Source organism: Sipha flava, unplaced genomic scaffold (genome assembly GCF_003268045.1).
Source record: "Sipha flava isolate LNK unplaced genomic scaffold, YSA_version1 314_pilon_pilon, whole genome shotgun sequence".
In the NCBI taxonomy this organism is placed as follows: domain Eukaryota; kingdom Metazoa; phylum Arthropoda; class Insecta; order Hemiptera; family Aphididae; genus Sipha; species Sipha flava.
In genome coordinates, this window is record NW_020272994.1 from 33,763 (window position 1) to 51,915 (window position 18,153).

Consider the following 18,153-nt stretch of genomic DNA (forward strand, 5'->3'; position numbering starts at 1 on the left):
AACATTTTTGTGCATTGTTACTTGATTTTATATGGATTCATTACTTCTAGAAATAAAAGATAAACTTTTTTTTACAAAATTTGGCAACCGGTGATTCTCACACTCGAATTGCAAATGCGTTATACTTATTAATTATTATGAATTGATATATAATAATAATAATAATAATAATATTGAATAATATTATATATCTTGCGGCGTATAAACGACGACGGTAATGACAGTCCGTTTGCTGATAAAGTCGGAACGTATTATTTCTGGGAAGTTACACACACACTAATAATTGTTTACTAACGCACATAACTCACAAGGCATAACATCACGCGTATAAGGTATTGTCTATACTCAACCCCTTAAAAAATGTCCGCTTCCAACCCCCTTAAACCATGTTCAAATACTAGCGGAGAAAGATCCTTCTCAGTTTTAAAAAGAGTCAAGAACTACCAGAAAACATAATTATCTAATGAAAATATGTCATAGTTGTCTCTAATATCTATTGTAAATATTTTCCTAAAAAGTATAGGTTGGAAGGAACGATATTATTAAAGAGTTTGCTACACAGAAAGCTCAAAAATAGTTGTAAATGTTTTATATTGAATAAATTTGTATTAAAATGTTTATATTTAGTACCTACTAAGGTCTATAAATTTAAAAACTACCGGTGTTACAATATGTTTATAAATATAAATTAATTAACTATGTTGTTACTTGTTGTACCTATATATATATTTTTTGGTTTATGGAGGGGGTTGAAGGGCGGAATTTTAAAATCTGCACCTATGCGACAAATTTGTTAATCCTGCACTGTTTACAATAAATCCTTGCAATATTTTTTTGTTTCCTTATAATTTCCTTACATTAAGAACACAATTTTAAAAAGGCCTATGGGGGGATCTGACCCCCACATCCCCTCCTTGTATACACCCCTGACTACAATGAAAAATAACAATATAACACTGTTAAATGTTAAATGGCGCTTTGGTTAGGCAATTCAGGTACATTCATGGTGGTAAATAATTTTACATGGAATTTCTGTCTTCTTATCTTTGTGTTCATAAACAAATTTAATATTTTAATTTTTCTCTTATTAAAATCCTGCGCAAAAATCACCGAAAACTAGTATTTGATTGTATTAATATTATTGTTAAATGGTAATGCACACTGAAAATATCTATAGCTAAAATATATAACAAATTTATTCGACAGAGTTATATGAATATTTATTTCTCTCAAATATTGAATAATATCGATAGTAATTCAGGTAATTCATTTTTGTAAATTGTCCGGATTTTAAAAACATATTTTTTCCATTCATTTTAATAATTAATATATTTTACATTCATGGAAATTTTCGAACAAGGAAAAACTTAGTCAAATGCATAAGGGCTAATAACTAGTGCAACATTTAAGACATATTATTTTTAGTTAATTATCATACATATATAAATATACACATATTGATCTAATAAGCTATTGTGAACATTATTAATATTTATTTTAATTATTATTCAATTTCATCACAGAATACATCACCATTGTTAAACTAATACATTTCTCGTTTACCTCACAATCTCTAACTATGATTAATGTAGTACATACAATATAATAATATTACATCAATAATGAGTTGCGATTATTAACAGGTAAATATACAAGGTTAAACTACACATAATATTTCATATTTATTCATGCGGCAATGTAAAAATGAGATAAGCAGGTACAATAAATATGATACAGTATACAACAATTGATAGTATAATATGTTTATATAATTATTCATACAATAGCAAGTATAACAAACATAGAACTGAAATTTTCTATCACCTATATTGATATTTATATCATAATATTCTTTATATATTATATTCTCACGAATGCAATAATATGTAGTAAATGTTCTGTGCTATATTTAGATAAATAATAAACCCACTGACCGATAATACCAAACCTTTTTCGACCTAAATTCAATGACAAATACATTCTATAATAGAATCTTGATTCTGAGAAATCTTACCAGCCCGTGTGTTATGACAGCTTTCTGCTTAATTGCGCAAGTTTTGGTTGATGAGTACACGACACGAAGCTGTTGAGTTTCACGGATAGCAAATCAAAATTAACGCAAGTACACTACGACTTTTCAACCCACCACCTACTACTGACATTAAGCTACGGAATTTTCCGTAAAAACATTCTGACAAAACAAATACAAAAATGAAAACGGTGTGATGGAAAAGTGAAGTATTTACAAAAGTATAATGTTCGAAGTCAAATAAATAATATATATTTAAGACATATTGAATTTATATCACGGGAAGAAGCATTATCTTACAAAAAAAATATATTTATAATAGTTATAATAATAATAAAATGCGATGTAGATAAGCGTAGTAATAATGTATATATCGTATACATGAATACGATCGCATAAACGAGACATAGTTAAATAGATACATAATGATAAAATCAATAATAATTATAATATAAAAACAATATAAACACTCTCATAATGCGACGAAATATATATATATATATATACATACACGTATTGGACGCCACCGTCGCGACACACGTGTAAAGTATATACGAGTATTGATAAACGTGTGTCACGCGAAGAAGTAAAACATTTTAAAGTTTAAACCAACATCAATGTAAAATAACAATAGTGTTGTTAGTGTTGTACCGGTATTGGTGTTGCTTCCACTGCGTCGATTCACAGGAATCCCATGTCCAAAGCATTGTATAGAGCCCGCAGATCACTGTGTCCAGATACTCGCCAGAACGGAAAGTTCATCTGTCCGATACAGAAAACAAACGAATAAATATAACACATTCGACACGCGACACACGCGCCGTTTCTCAACCAAGTGACCATCGGATAGAACGTAAAACGATCGTTTTATCGCGTGATACATCAATAACTCGATCAAAATGTTGAGCAACGTAAAACTTAAATTGTGTACATCCAGTACCTGACGAGCAGCTCGCTCCTCCTCAGCCCCGTCTCCAATCACCACGTAAGTGCACTTCCGACCGTATCGCTGCACCACTCGGTCGAAACACGATTCCTTGGACGAGCCCGCAGCCGTCGTCGCCGCAGCCGCGGTTCCGCTTCCCGATTTGCTGCCGCCCGTCGACGGACCACCGCCGCCACCCCCAGCGGCCGAGTAAACGTTTTCCACTGAAAAATGCGGCCCCAACCCGTACAGGAGCAGCTTGGCCAACGCAGGGATCAGATGGGTGGTGGTGACCAGCACGTTGACGCAATTGGGCCTGCAACGAGAAGCGTTCGGATCAAAATGAAACAATATGACGAAACCGGTCGGACAGTGTTCGGGTGCAACGCACCAGGAAGGTCGGGTTTCGTGTACAAACAGATTGTGCGGAATGCATTTTTGACCATTTCAATAAAATTACGAAAACCCATACCTCGAGTTGATGACGTTCAAGCACTTGACGGCCATCGTAAGCCAATCGTCCGTGTGCAGTTCGATATCGGCCCGGAGTTGAAGCCACGCGTCCCGTTTGCGGGGTCCCAAAAGCCCTGCGGAAAGAAGAATATCGAATAAAAACAAATTCTCAACTAAACACAGGACAAGATGAGAATCGAAAGAAAGAAAAAAATCACAGTCAATTCTGTTACCTCCGACGGAGTTTCGGTACTGGTTATACAGCTCCTTAACTCGGCGGTACCGGAACGCCAATTTTCGCATCCAGTCCACTCCACCACCACCGCCTCCACCGCGTATGCTCCCGGTGCCTCTCAGACCATTGCCGGACGATGATGTCGAATTAGCGATGGAAGTTCCACCGGCGGGGCTCATCATTTGATGGTGTTGCTGTTGCTGATGGTGCTGGTATGGCTGCTGGTACTGGTGGTGCTGTTGCTGGTACTGGTGCTGCTGATGGTTGTTGCTACTATTGCTGGAGCTCCCGGAGTTGTTGAAGTGGTGCTGGTTGATAAAGTGGTGCTGTTGTTGCTGCGCATTGACATTGGATGCAGAAAATCCATCCGCACCGAAATCATAACCCGAAAGGTCTTGACCATTGTCGTCGGACGCGGCGTCGTCGATGTGCTGCGCCTGATCACCACCACCGCACTCCTAGACGAAAATCGCAAATACCTATTATTTATTTATGAACGTAAAAAAAAAACGGTCGTTTGATCATGATCTGTAGTATACCTCAATCTCGTTGAAAAAAAAGCTCTGGTCGGCCAGCGTGAAAATCATCTCTTCCATTCGGTAACCAAGTGGCTGCATTACACGTTGGTCCTAAATACAAATATAAATAAAAAACTGAAAACTACTTTAATTGCAATTTTGGGGAAGGTTTGTACCGTATACTTCGAAAATATGGTTAAAAATAATAAAAATCCGATCAGTAGACATCATATTGACTATTTTAATACAAAAGTATCTAGTTATATGTACAATTCATTGAATAAAAGTCACAACCGAGAATATTCGGATGCTCAAAATGCTTTTATTTTCCATTAATTGTCGACTAACAAATTATCAATGACTAAAAACGAATACCACTCAATGGAAATCCAATTTAGGTAATAAATATTGTAGCGACGACCAATAATGGGTGATTAGTATAACAAGAACACTCTAGAATCATTAACGCCACACACATTCAGTTAAAATCGAGTGATTTGACGGCACAGTTATATTTAAACAGATAAATCATACGTGTGTAGATCAATACTAGGTAGATTTTAAAACTATGCAGTTGATCGAAAATAAATTTAAGAAACCCATTGATAAAACTGTAGCAATTAAACTATACAGTTAAGACGATGCGTGTCTAGACAAGCAATGCAAAACTGTACAGTTCTTAATTTTACTAGTTTGGCGGTGGAGTAAGATTCTTGTTTTAATTTATTCAAAATTAAGTTAGTTAATAAGTTTTTAATAATTATTAAAATTGTATATCAACGTATATAACCGCTTTGAAAATTATAACAACAAAACTACATAAGTGGGCGGAAGAATAATTCATTGAAATTTATCATTCCAAACAGTGTCTTTAGAAAGTTTAACAAAAATAATCAAGATCTAAAAAAAAAAAAAAAGATGCCGCGTATTCAAAACTAATTTTGAAATTACATGAAATAAAAACGTCCATTACCCTGTCCCCCGCCATTCAAAAATGTGTGATTTTTTTTCATGTTTATAATTAGTACGTAATTTGTATGAATTTATACGACCATTTTACCAATTTTTTTGATCAGCAAAGTGTTATATTAACAAAATATAAAATATTTTTAGAATAATTCTGTAAAAAAATCACACATATCTTGATGAGGGGGGGGGACAGGGTAATGGACGTGAAATAGAATCTGATGTAAATAAAGAGTCAGTCATGAAAATAAATAAACAATATACGTTGTACCTATAAAAATTAATTTAAAATAGTTATAACATGAAAATCTGGATTGAGTTAAATAGATTTTATGAGCAAAGTTAATAATTGTAGAATATTTAAGAGATTCATATGTTCTTCCGGTCGCTAAGAATTTTAAAGTCGCTATCAATCTTTTGTGAGGCGATATAGCAGCCCTCATGAGTGTTTTGTTTTTGAATTAGTGGGGTAACTAAAGAAAGAACATCCAAACAGGTATCCTTAAATATTCATCCGTAAATAATTTTTAAAATCGTTTGTTATAATTCTCAATTATAAATAAATAAATTTATTATAAATTAATTCAACAAATTTGTATGTGTGTACTCACTTATTTTTAGTAACCATTGTTAACACCATAAGTTACTTTTTTTTACGTATTTTATTTTTTTAAATAAATATTAACCCGACTGTTACGAGAGCGTCATTAATCGCCGCCATGTAGTTGTTTGATTAATAAGACTACTACAATTTATTCCGATTGTACAGTAAAATCGTTTAGTTTTAATTGAGCATGTGTATGTTAACCATTAAAACTATTTATCAGTCAAATCGCTCAATTTTAACTGAACGTGTGTGGCCCCCTTTAAAAATCACCGAAAATAATCGAGAGCGTTATCGCCTCTACACATACCAGTCGAACAGCCGTTGTCCGACTTATCTACACCACGCGATACACAACTACTATATTTCACTACTACAAGGTGTTCCGAATATTATTATTTATAATTCTTATGATTGTACGCGTATTTGTGTCATTAATTATTATTCATAAAATAAATATCCATCACCGACAATTACAGCGTGTTCGTTAACATTCTACTAAGATACGCGGTATGATTTATGGGTATTGGGTATAAACGGGAACAATCGATCGTTTTCATTTTCAAAACGATTAATTAATTAATTAACTATCGATATTTACATTTTAATTATTTCAAATCATAATCGATATACTACGGCTAACTATTTCGATTTTTCTTCCGTTTCGAATTTTGGATTTTTAAATGTTTCTGCCTTACGAGCTTTTCTGTCACAACATTTTTTATTCAGTCACTTTTGGTATGTATTATTATAACGCATCGTACACTGCACCGCAACGTACACGGGTACGCTATCGACCATTCGGGTGAAAGTAAACGTAAGAGACACCCGTTTACGTGCGAGTACATATGATATAACCAGTGCTAGAATTTGCAAGGCCCTGGGCAAAATTAATGTTGGGTCTTATAATTTACATTAATAAAATATTTTAAGTTCAGTTAAATCAGAACCGCGGGGCCTTAATTATAATTAAAGGCGCGGGGCCCTGGGCAATTGCCCCTATTACCCATCCTCTCGCGCCGTCCCTGAATATAACCATTGCGTCGTACCTTGCCATGGGCCGCCGCGTAGCCGCCCGTCAACAGCGAGTTGAACACGATAATCGTTTCATCCAAGTCCCATATGAACACCCTGTCCAGAGGTGGGCTCTGCTGCTGTTCTGAGGCCACGGTCGTCGCCGGAGTAGTAGGTGGGCCACTACCTCCGCTGCCGAACTGCTGCTGCTGCTGTTGCAAGTGCGAGTGATGGTGCGGATGTGTGTGATGCGGGTGCAACAATAACGGTGACTGCTGTTGCTGCTGCTGAAGGGCTGCCGTGGACGCACCCGAAACACCTCCAGTCACAGTGGTCGTGGCCACTCTGCGACCTCGGCCACGACCTCCACCGCCGCAGCGACCGGCTGTTCCGCCGCCGGTACCGCCAGTGTCGTTTATCGTCGCCGACACAGCTGTCCGCCTGGACTTGACCACCGGCGGTGAAGATAACACTCCACCCGACGTCGGATCCGCCGCTGCCGCTGCTACTGCTGCTCTTAGTTGTTGTAAAGCCGGAGTAGGAGGGCTATCTGTAGTATGCGATAAGATAATAGTGAAAACGTGAACGCGTGATAACGTGTTGAACAAACGTCTTAATTAATACTAGTCGTTTTTTTTTTTTTTGGTTGTACAAAATAGTTATTTCAAAACTAAGTGTTAACTAAGATTAATCGAAACTTTAGAACCTCCAGTAATTGAAACTTAATAAAAAAATATTCCTAAAAAAATAAAATCGGTTTAACATAATATTTATAATCATGAGCGTTCAATGTGCATTTAATATAAATCTATCATAATTGCTATAGAAGATATAACTTTACGTTATGACGTAAAATGTATAATATTATGCATACAGTATCACCATGTTGACCCAAATTTTTTGCGCACACTACACATCATTTATTACACTGAACTTGATAAAATCAATGTGTAATAAAAATATAAATTATATCATTCATTAATATACAACCCATGTGATTCTTATAATACATAAACTGAGTTCTAATTTACATTGATATAGATTTATGGATTACTGTCTTGCCAAACTTCTAAGTTAATATAAATAATTCAGTTTTTAAAACTGTAATCAAATTACTGAATTTAAAATAAATTAATACTAAAATTAATAAAAAAAATGTTCGTTATTGCTTAAAAAAAATCAGTATGAAAAACATTATTAAATGATTGAGTCATATGGATTATGGTATTCTCAAATCATTTAAGTACAAAGTTACATATGTTATCAAAATAAATATAAAAGTAAATTGTACGAAATATAACGATATTTTCTAGTTTTATTATCTATTTTCAAAAAATAAGTCATTATTTTAAGCTTTCTGTTATCACTAGAGTAGGTAGCTTTCGGATCGAACATCTGTTGAGATTTAAAATCTTAAGTAACATATAAATATAGCTCTTAAATATAATGTAAAAATTAGCACGAACTAAACTAAAACTACCGATTAACTGTGTTCAATCAGTCGAGTGATTTTAAAACAGTGCTTAGCTCAAAACTTAATTGACTCCCAAAATTGAATAGTTCTGCTGATTATCATTAAAGTAACGACAAACTTTGATTTGAGTACAAAAACATGTTAAATACTAACCAGGTGCTGCTGGTAGCGGAGGTAGAGTGGGTGTGCCACCACCTATCACCATCATTTGGTGATGGTGCTGCTGCATGTCAAGTTGCTGATGCTGTGTTACCGAACTTGACCCCACTGGTGGCAGTAACATGTGCTGTTGTTGCTGTTGGTGATGGCCTCCATGCAGATGACCACCGGGATGGCTTTGGCTGCCACCACCATAGAGCGCTGCTGCAGCGGCATACGCGGCTGCTGAGGCGGCTGCAGCGGCCGCGGCGGCCGACGTTGACGTTGAATATCCGCCGTCACCGGTGGCGGCCGAGCTGACTATGTTTTCGTCGTCATCTTCGCCACCACCGTCGTTGACTACATGCTGTTGGAGCTGCTGCAGGTGGTGGTGGTGGTGATGGTGTTGCTGCTGCTGCTGCTGTTGTTGCTGCTGGTGATAGTGCGAATGAACAAGATTGGCCGCCGTCACAGCCGGTGAAAACTGTTGCCGCTGCTGTTGCTGCTGGAGATACTGCGGGTGATGTAGGTGTGCCGAAGGAAATTGCTGATGTTGCTGTTGGGTCTGTAGGTGATGGTGAGCCGCGGTGGTAGAGAGTTCATGATGGTGATGGTGAGGGTGCTGGTGTTCGACCAGATGCTGCTGCTGCAGCTGCAGGTGATGATGGTGGTGATGGTGGTGTCGTGATAAGTCTTCGTGTTGTTGCTGTTGCTGGTGCTGCTGTAATAGTTGGTGGTGTTGTTGCTGTTGTTGGTGCTGGTGCTGGTGGTGCAACTGGAGTTGTAGCTGCAGATCACCACCGATTTGCTGCTGCTGTTGGTCGTGTAGCAGTAATGGTAATGGTGGTGCTGGTGGTGGTATTGCCGTCCCAGACGAATGATGATGTTGGCCACTGTCTCCGCTGTAATAGCTGCTGCCGGTCTGGTGTTGTGATGGCAGTGTGTGTGGATGATGCTGTTGTTGCTGTTGCTGGTGATGTAGAAGGAGTAAATGGTGGTGATGATGTGGGTGAAGGTGACTTCCGCCTATCATATCGGGAAGACCTGCCGATGTAGCAGTAGATGTATATCCATCACTGACGCCACTGTAACCGATCCCGGTGGTCGTCGTCGTCATATCGTAATCATCCTACATAAAAAACACGTACACAATTAATTGTTATTAAACATTGTCTTTCGGCAATACATTTTTAATTTATGATTTATATTCACGTATTAACTATTAAGTCCGTACCAACAATTAAATTATTTTAGAAAATGTTTTTGGTGCGTTTGTTTGGTCACGGCAGTGTTAAAATAAGGGTTTACGGTTGAGTATATTAGAATTTTTTTTTTTTTTTAGCATCCAATAGATAAAATATATAATTTAAACACATGATTTTTACAATGAGAATATTATATGGTGTGAAAACAAATTAAAGAATAAAAATAACAACCATAAACGAAAAAAAAAATTGTTTTATAATTACAATTTTTGAACATATACCAGCTATTATTCTTTAGTAGCCGTAAGGCTATATATGAAGTCATGTTTTACAAATCGCAAATATTACCAAAATTTGTGTTTATCATTTCGCTTAGAATTAAATATTATTAAATTAATATATTGATTTTAAATTTACTTATTAGAAATTCTTAATCGTCGCTTTATATAACATTAAAAAAAAATGTAATTTAGTTGGCTCTTTCTATAGTTTTATGTTAAGTTTGTACTCGTATTCTAAATAAATAAAATAAATATGTTTTAGTAAAATTCAAAATTGTCTACATATTCGAAAAAAATGTGTTCACTGCTGATGATTGAGGTGCCCTCAAAAGTAATTATTATTTTAAAAACTAGTCTACACTACTGCTAGTTTCAATGCTTCAGAACATTTAAATGGTTTGTAGGGTATCGACTGCGCAGACTAGTTAAATATCGCAGAACAAATCAATAACTTTGGTGGAAAAAATTTTAAATAAACGACCCGGGAGCAGATTTATAGTGTGACCAGACATTTACTGAACAGTCAGCCGGTACATTATAATATCGAGTGAACACTAACCTGTTGCTGCTGTTCGGTAGAGGTGGCGCTAGTGTTTATGGACGGCATGGCCACCGTTGGCGGCGGTGGGGTCGATGAAGACGACGGCGAAGCGGCCGGATCGACTTTGATTGTTAACTGCACCGGTGGTGCCGGTGGTGATGTCGGTGTTTGTGGTGATTCACCACCGGCAGTCGTGGACGGCTGAGCCGTATCCATCATTATCATCATGTCCACATCGTCATTGCCACCACCGCCGCCGCCGCCACCGCCGCCAGTGCTGTCCGTTGTCGTCGTGGTAGTCGTATCACCGCCTCCGCCACCGTCGTCAATGTCCGTTTCGTCGTCGTCGTCGTCGTCGTTGTCGCCGTCGGCGTCGTCGTCGTCGTCGTCTTCGTCTGTATCGTTCAACAAACGGTTCGTGTTCGACCCGTTTCGCTGCTGTTGATGACGACGACGCTGGCGATGGCCCTGGTCGTCTTCGTCGTCACCGTGACGTTCCTGTTGCTGTTGCTGTTGCTGCTGCTGCTGCTGCTGGTGATTATGATGGTGGTGGTGGTGCATCCGCTGTCTGCTCGTCCGTTGGTGATCGTCGTCGTCGGCGACGACGTCTCTCTGTTTCAGCTGCTGCTGCTGCTGCACCAGCTGAAGATCAAAGTCGTCGCGCATCCGACCGGACCCAGAGCCTGCCGCAACGCCGGTCGACCACTGCGGTACACAGGACTACTGCCCGACAACGAACGAACCTGCAAACAACACGGTCATCAGTACACACGCGAGCGCGTGGACACGGGTTGAAGAACTGCCCACGGCTCTCGTTGCGTTCGCCGCGATAAGGGTACGCGCGCGTGTAACGTGGCCGCCGGAAACGCAGCCGGACACCGGAAGGGAAAACATGTACGGTATCGCGTAAATCGCATTAAACAGCTCGGCGACGGCGGAAGTCTGCGATAAGTGCATCGGGAATGTAAGCGGATTACGACGTGCACGCGCAGGAAAAGAAAGATTACGCGCGGCGCGTGTGCACTACTATCAACATTATACCTATGCTACGATTACGGTGAACGTAGATTGCACAACCAATCTTATCGTGGTCGGCTGCAGCGTGCAGCAACACTGACGTCGTCAACGGTGATCAGAATTTCATCGTACATATGCGAAGAACGTGATCGCCACGGTTCACTCGGCAGAAACAATAGCGAGTCGAAACGTCGAACGATTACAAATCAAATCAATAGACATGTATTCTTTTATACGAGCATGTTCCTAATTGTTTATGAAAATAAAGGCATTTAAAAAATCAAAAAAAAAATCAGTAGTGATCGTTGTACGTATCAGAACAAGCAATACTATTTAGTAGAATAATTAAATCCCAAAGAAATGTATAATTATTTCTATGTGAGCGTGTACGTATTAATAACAGAGTACCTATATGCATTTCCGTATTACACGAGATGTTTACTGTTAAAACTTCAACAGTAATTCGGCTGATAAGTGTATACTTAGATTTGCATATTTTCGACTATTTAGTACATTTTTATATACGTTTATTTTTAAAATATCGAAATCGAATTATCTATTTCATTAATTTTTATGTTATTTATGTACATCCCGTTTTTGAGAAATATAATATGATTCCTTATTTTTTACAGCAGTTGTTATTTACTTTTCATTATCAGTTTGTGATACTTCAGTATTTATAACATTTAGCATAATATTATGAGATAATATTGTGTACATTTTAATCAGTATGATAGTATCTAAATTCTAGTCTTTAATTATTAAGTGTTGTCAGTATCTCTCATGCTGTTTTCATAAATATTTAAAATATTATGAAGTATAAGGTGTATTCTTAGTAAATAACTAATATGTTATGATTGTCTGTGTTAAAAAATGTACAATTGGGTATACATTGTTTTTCAAAACAATGTAAGAAATATTTTTCTGTACGTATAAATTTTGTTTATAATTATTTATAATCTCAACCATCATCAAGACACAAACAACTGTAGAGTTGAATCTAATAACACATTTTATTTCAATATTATTATTAAGCTATTCAAATAAAATATTATTTAACTATTTAATGAAATACGTAACACCAACATTTTTTTCAAAAGTACCGTCTTATTTTTTTAATATAGTAGTCAAGACCAAGCATCCACATAACAGTTTCTAGTTGTTTAATAAATAATATTATTCAAATCTATTAAAATAATATGCCCAAAATAATTATTCATCTCGAGTGTCATGATGTTTGTCGAAAAATTGTTTATCCTTTTGTAATTTACGTATCTAAAGCTAAAAGACTTGAGCGTATTTATTAAAACGACGACGTGCGAGTTGATCGAGTTAGAAATATTAAACCAAAATAATAATAGTCCTTAATTGTTCGATCTCGAAGTGTATCTTCACTTGAAAAGTAAACGATATCGTTGCCAATGGACCATGTGCACTTTTCGTTTCGGGTTTCTCGAAAACCTTTCAATCAAACATACACACACACACACACACACACACACACACACACACACACACAAAGACTGTCGAGTGCCCGGTTAGAGGACTATTATCGTTTTAAAGCGCACGCGTGACACGATTTCTGATCTCGCCCTTTTTCCGTTGTTATATCCGTAAGTATAACATGCTATGTTTAAGCTATACCCAAGAAATATCCAACAAAACACGGTCATCGTAACTGCTCGACTAGTCGCCTCCCCTCCCCACCTACTCCCACCAGTGAAAACGACCGGCAACGGAATCGTATGCGAAAGGAAAGCGTGTGCGCTAAACGAAAGAAGTGAGAAACAAAACGAAAAAACAAAAAGCGAACGAGAGGGAGAAAATGTGACGATTCCGCCGATACAGGCGATGGGCCCACACACGCGGGCACCGCGACGACCACACGACAACGCGATGATGATGTTATCGGTGCGCATACATCACCGCTCAGACCAGTGGCAGGGTGGGTAAGGTGACACGCGTCGTCGTCGAACCGGGTTTCTCGTCGTCGTCTTATTCGTTATTTTTTACGTATTTAACGCGTAAAAATTATAGTAAAAAAAAAAAAATTCCATGCGTTCGACGGCGGCAGTCGGTTTTTTTCTACACCACCGCGGTCGCACACACGTCCAGGTTTTGTATAGGCACACGAGAGGGGAAAGCGGTATTATGTGTAGGTTTATCCTATGACAAAAAAAAATAAAAAATAAAACCAGATAAACACTCGTCGAACTAAGGTTTTTTATTTTATTTTTTTATTTTTATATAATTTCTGTCGTCGTCATTTGTTTTTCGGTATTTATTCCGTGTACAGAGCTCATGCCGCCACTGCCACCGCTGTCACGTGTACACAAAAGTGGGTTAAAAAAAAAAAAAAAAAAAAACTAAATAAATAATATGAAAACAACAAATTTAGTGAAACAAAGCTTGTTCTAAGTATTTAAAAAACAGCATTTTTTGCTTATTCCCACCCAACATGAACAAACTCGCACGCTCTGAAGTTACTAGTAATCGTTGTCATTATTATTGTATATTATTATTATCATTATTATTGTTATTATTATTATTATTATTATTATTATTATTATTATTATTTCTTTTTCTTGAATGCCTTCTAAAAATGCTTATCCGCATTTTATTATTTTTTATAATTCAACTGGGAATTAAAATATTCAATAATATTTAAAAAAAAACAACTAACATCTAATTGTGCGGAGTACATAGTCTGATATCTAACTTCATAATTATTTTTAATAATATAAAAGAAGTTTTGACTGAAAAAATATCTTTTTAACCAACTAATTTCTGTGATTTAATGTTGTTCTTCTAATACCGGGGTCACACACATAATTATTCATGCACTTGTTTTCAATCAAAACAATGCGGTTGTCGTATTATCAATATTCATTAAAACTATTATCGAAGGAGATCATTAATCCAAATACTTAACGTAAATATAGCTTACAAGTTTACAACGAATAATAGTTTCATTCATTAATATAAATTTTATTTAAAAAAAATGTTTACAAAATCTGAAAACTGTTGAAATTTGTAACAATTACTTATTATGCATTATAGATTCTGCATACAGCAGGGAATGTGTTAGTCTTACAATTGTTGCTGATTTTTTCTATACAAATTATTTTCCATTTAATCAACCTGTACCAAAATTCATAGTAGTGATTTTTTTTTCAATAAAAAATTGATCTCAAATAGCCATTTAAGTTTAACGGCAAAATATGATGTTACAGTTTATTTAGAATTTTTTAAAAGGAAAACTGAACAGACATTTAAAACAATGTTAAATTGTGTTTACAATCGTTTGTTTATAGTTATCTAAATTAAATAAAAAGCCTTGTGTTTAATCGCTTGAAAACTGTATATAAGCCTAAAAACCAGCTTTATTACTTGAAACCTAATGCTAGAAAATCGATATCGTTACTCGTTCAATTTTATTATTGATTATTTATATTTTTATAAGTTCTTCTAAATACAAATTACGTTAGAATATGTTTTTACAAATATTGCCATACTAATAATAATCTTAATTTACAATATAATAGTGATTTTTTATAGTTATCTAATTTTGTATTATATCATTTTTAATTTTCACAAATATTTTTTTGGTTCTAATTATGATCAGTAAGTAAATATAGTAATAACGACATATATATTTTTTTTTATTTACTTAGGAATCGTAAATGCCTTTCTATCGACATATGGTCTATATACATATCTTCGAATATAGTATTATATAATTTAGTACAATATTATTATTAATAATATACAATATTATTGATCACAGCAGAAAGGAAAATATAAGGTTTATTATCATTTTAATTTTTTATACAAACGGATAAAATTTTATAAAAGAAAGTTTTGTTACTAGTTGTTATTTAGAATTGTTAATAAAAATTAGTTATTGACTTAAACATTATCGAAGCAATTAGTTACTCGTTGTCGCTCTGATAATTTATTTTTTACTTTGATACCTTTATTATAATACTGTCAATATCTCCCATAAAAATTCCTGTCTATAACAATACTGTGGCGCCAACAATAATTCGACGTCAATTGCAGCCGTGTACCTTACCATAGTTACGTGTAACGATTCATCGATACGAGAGAGATTTATCTTTCGTAATATACGCAAAAAAATTGATTTCTTACATAGAGACAAGGCTATCTTACCTCGTGGATAAAGAATAAGGGCCACCTTTAGTGATGGATCAGATTTCGAAGGGTTGTATAGGGTGATATATACGACTATTTTTGCAATTTCTCAAGTAAAATCGAAAAAATGTGTTACATGATATTTTTATACATTTACATTTTTCTCGGATAATGATTCGTTTCTATTTCGCCCGCGGCAAGACACCACAGAAGCTATTAAAGTAGCCGAAAACAATGGTCGATCGGAACGCAGTTACAAAAAGCTTGGGTCCGATCGCCTTTATGTGTACGCCTACGTCGCGACCACGAGCCAAAAATTGCCGGAGACTCGTGCCCGCCGTCGCCGACTGACGCGTGCGCGCATTTATTTGTACCGCGAGCGTTACTGTTACAGGACGCCCACGTGAGCGTTCAATAGGCCTCGGGACGATAGCGACGACCGCGGCCATTTTGACGTTGCCGTTGTCCCTTCACCGCGGCCTCGCTCCGCCCGTAACCAGGGATTCGCGATCGTACGTCTCTGTCCAACGCGCATGACACGCCCGGGGTTTCTCCCGCGCTTTCCAAGTTGCGTTACGTAAGCACACGCGCGTACTCGTCACGTTGTTCGCGTGCTCCGAAAACGGTTGCCCGGCCGCAGGTAACTCGAAACCCGCGGTGGAGCTGTGATACGCGTGTGCACATATCGCGGCCGCGTGAAATAGCTGGCCGCCGATGCCGAAACGACGATTCTCGTGGTAACTCGACCCGCCGGGCCTGCGCGTCTACATCGTACGGCGTGCGTGGCCGCCGGGCGGAAATCTATATCGCGAGCTGCGTATAAGATTTCGTCGCCGCGTTACGGTGGAGACGCGATGACGGCCGTCGTTGCGGTGATGCGAAAATATTTTCGAACCGACGTGCCGCGAACGTGTCGTATGGCTATCACGTAACGATCGGCGGTACCCGTCACAACCGTTTCGGGTCATGGATTTTTCTCTTTAGCGCGAACTTTCAAACACGTGTTCCGGCTCCGGTCACTAATCGAGGGCAGCTTTTCCCGCAACCTCCGGTAATAATTATCGAAGTTGTCGGTGAGCGTATGCCAGTCATGAACTACAGAATTAGTGATGATCGAAATTGGTCTTGATCTTGCGGTCTCGCAAAACTCTTACTGCTAGACCAAAACCAAGACGGTATTAGACTTGCAAGTACAAGGCCAAACCAATACCGAATCTGTAAGACCAAGACCAAAACAAGACCATCACTGTAAGACTCTTGCAGTCTTGCAAATTTTTTTTCATAAAAAACACGTTACTTATTTAGATTTCATTAACTAATAATTTATAACGAAAATAATAAGAAATTATTTGTATTGTAATAAAATTTGATCAGTATTTGAGGAAATTACGAATTATTAAAAAAATTATTAGAAATAATTGGAATTAATATTACAAAATAACATAATATAGTTGTTTCATTCTTAGCAATTACTAAAAAATTATATTTTTTTCCCCAAAATCGATGAAAACATCGAAAGTTTTCTTGCTCATAGAATAATTTATGACTTATGTCCATAATACACCTCTAATTTGAATCGAATATACTAATAACTGCTGGAAGTTATTACGGACTACGGTAGATATTATTTTGATTGGAAGTACGTTTATATTTTCGTTTGTAGCTGGTGTGATTTTTCCATATTAGACATTGTGTACTTAAACTAGTGTCTTATACAGCATATCATTTCATTACTGTCTTAAACTTGTAGTCTATAATATTGATATTTATTATAAATGTAATAGGCAATTACAAAGTTAATTATGCTGGTAAATTGATTCATCAAATTTAAATACAAGTAAAATAATATAAACATAATATTTTAAAACGCAAAGTCTTAAACGAGTACCTATAATAAAAATTAAATTGTTTGATTGTTTTATATTATTAATATACTATATAATATATTGGACTTAAGTTTCATCTAAGTCATAGCAAAAAACCTATACAGCTATAACAGGTAGATATTTAATTTTTTTTTTTTTATATTTTGTGAAAATGGCAAGTCTTGCAAGAGTCTAGCGCAAGACCAAGACCAAAACCAAGATTTTGAAAGTCTTGGTCTTGTTTTGATCATCACTATACGCAATTATTCCGTAGCTCATTAGTAATGAGTCATTACGAACTTACGAACGCACGTGCTGGACGCGACGAGGGCGTAAACCGTACGGTGGCGGATTAATGCGCGCGGAGACAGATTTGAACGCGATCTCACCGCGCGCAGACGGCGGTATACGTCATTGTAACATATTGCGACGAGCGCGCGCGTCCACTGCAGTCTCGTATATACGTATATTATCGTGATCGCATATGCGAGCGCGCACACGCGTGCACATAAAAAAAACGTAAATGTATTATAATACGAGTACGCGCAAGACACGCGCATTTATGTACGTATAACCGTGTAAACGACTCTCCGTCACTGCATACATATACTATTATATTTATGAGCGCGGGCGCGCGTACCGATCGCCGCCCGCCGCCGCACCGATGACGACCACTGTAATATATGTGCGCGCGCGCACGCACACACCGCAATCTCGGGGGGGGGGGGGGGGG

General features: G+C 36.9%; 1 protein-coding gene across 1 annotated transcript in view; it reads right to left on the reverse strand.

Moving 5' to 3' along the window:
- Positions 1 to 2,352: 2,352 nt before the first annotated feature.
- LOC112686524 (DNA N6-methyl adenine demethylase-like) overlaps positions 2,353 to 18,153 on the reverse strand; it is a 19,483-nt gene continuing 3,682 nt past the window's right edge. Inside the window, exons 2-9 of the mRNA XM_025558863.1 lie at positions 10,402 to 11,126; positions 8,372 to 9,485; positions 6,780 to 7,294; positions 4,182 to 4,271; positions 3,641 to 4,100; positions 3,427 to 3,541; positions 2,970 to 3,270; positions 2,353 to 2,791 (exon numbers count right to left, since the gene is read on the reverse strand). Of these exons, the coding sequence (XP_025414648.1) occupies positions 2,711 to 2,791; positions 2,970 to 3,270; positions 3,427 to 3,541; positions 3,641 to 4,100; positions 4,182 to 4,271; positions 6,780 to 7,294; positions 8,372 to 9,485; positions 10,402 to 11,049 (3,324 nt within the window). The 5' untranslated portion in view covers positions 11,050 to 11,126 and the 3' untranslated portion in view covers positions 2,353 to 2,710. The remainder of the gene's footprint in view (positions 2,792 to 2,969; positions 3,271 to 3,426; positions 3,542 to 3,640; positions 4,101 to 4,181; positions 4,272 to 6,779; positions 7,295 to 8,371; positions 9,486 to 10,401; positions 11,127 to 18,153) is intronic.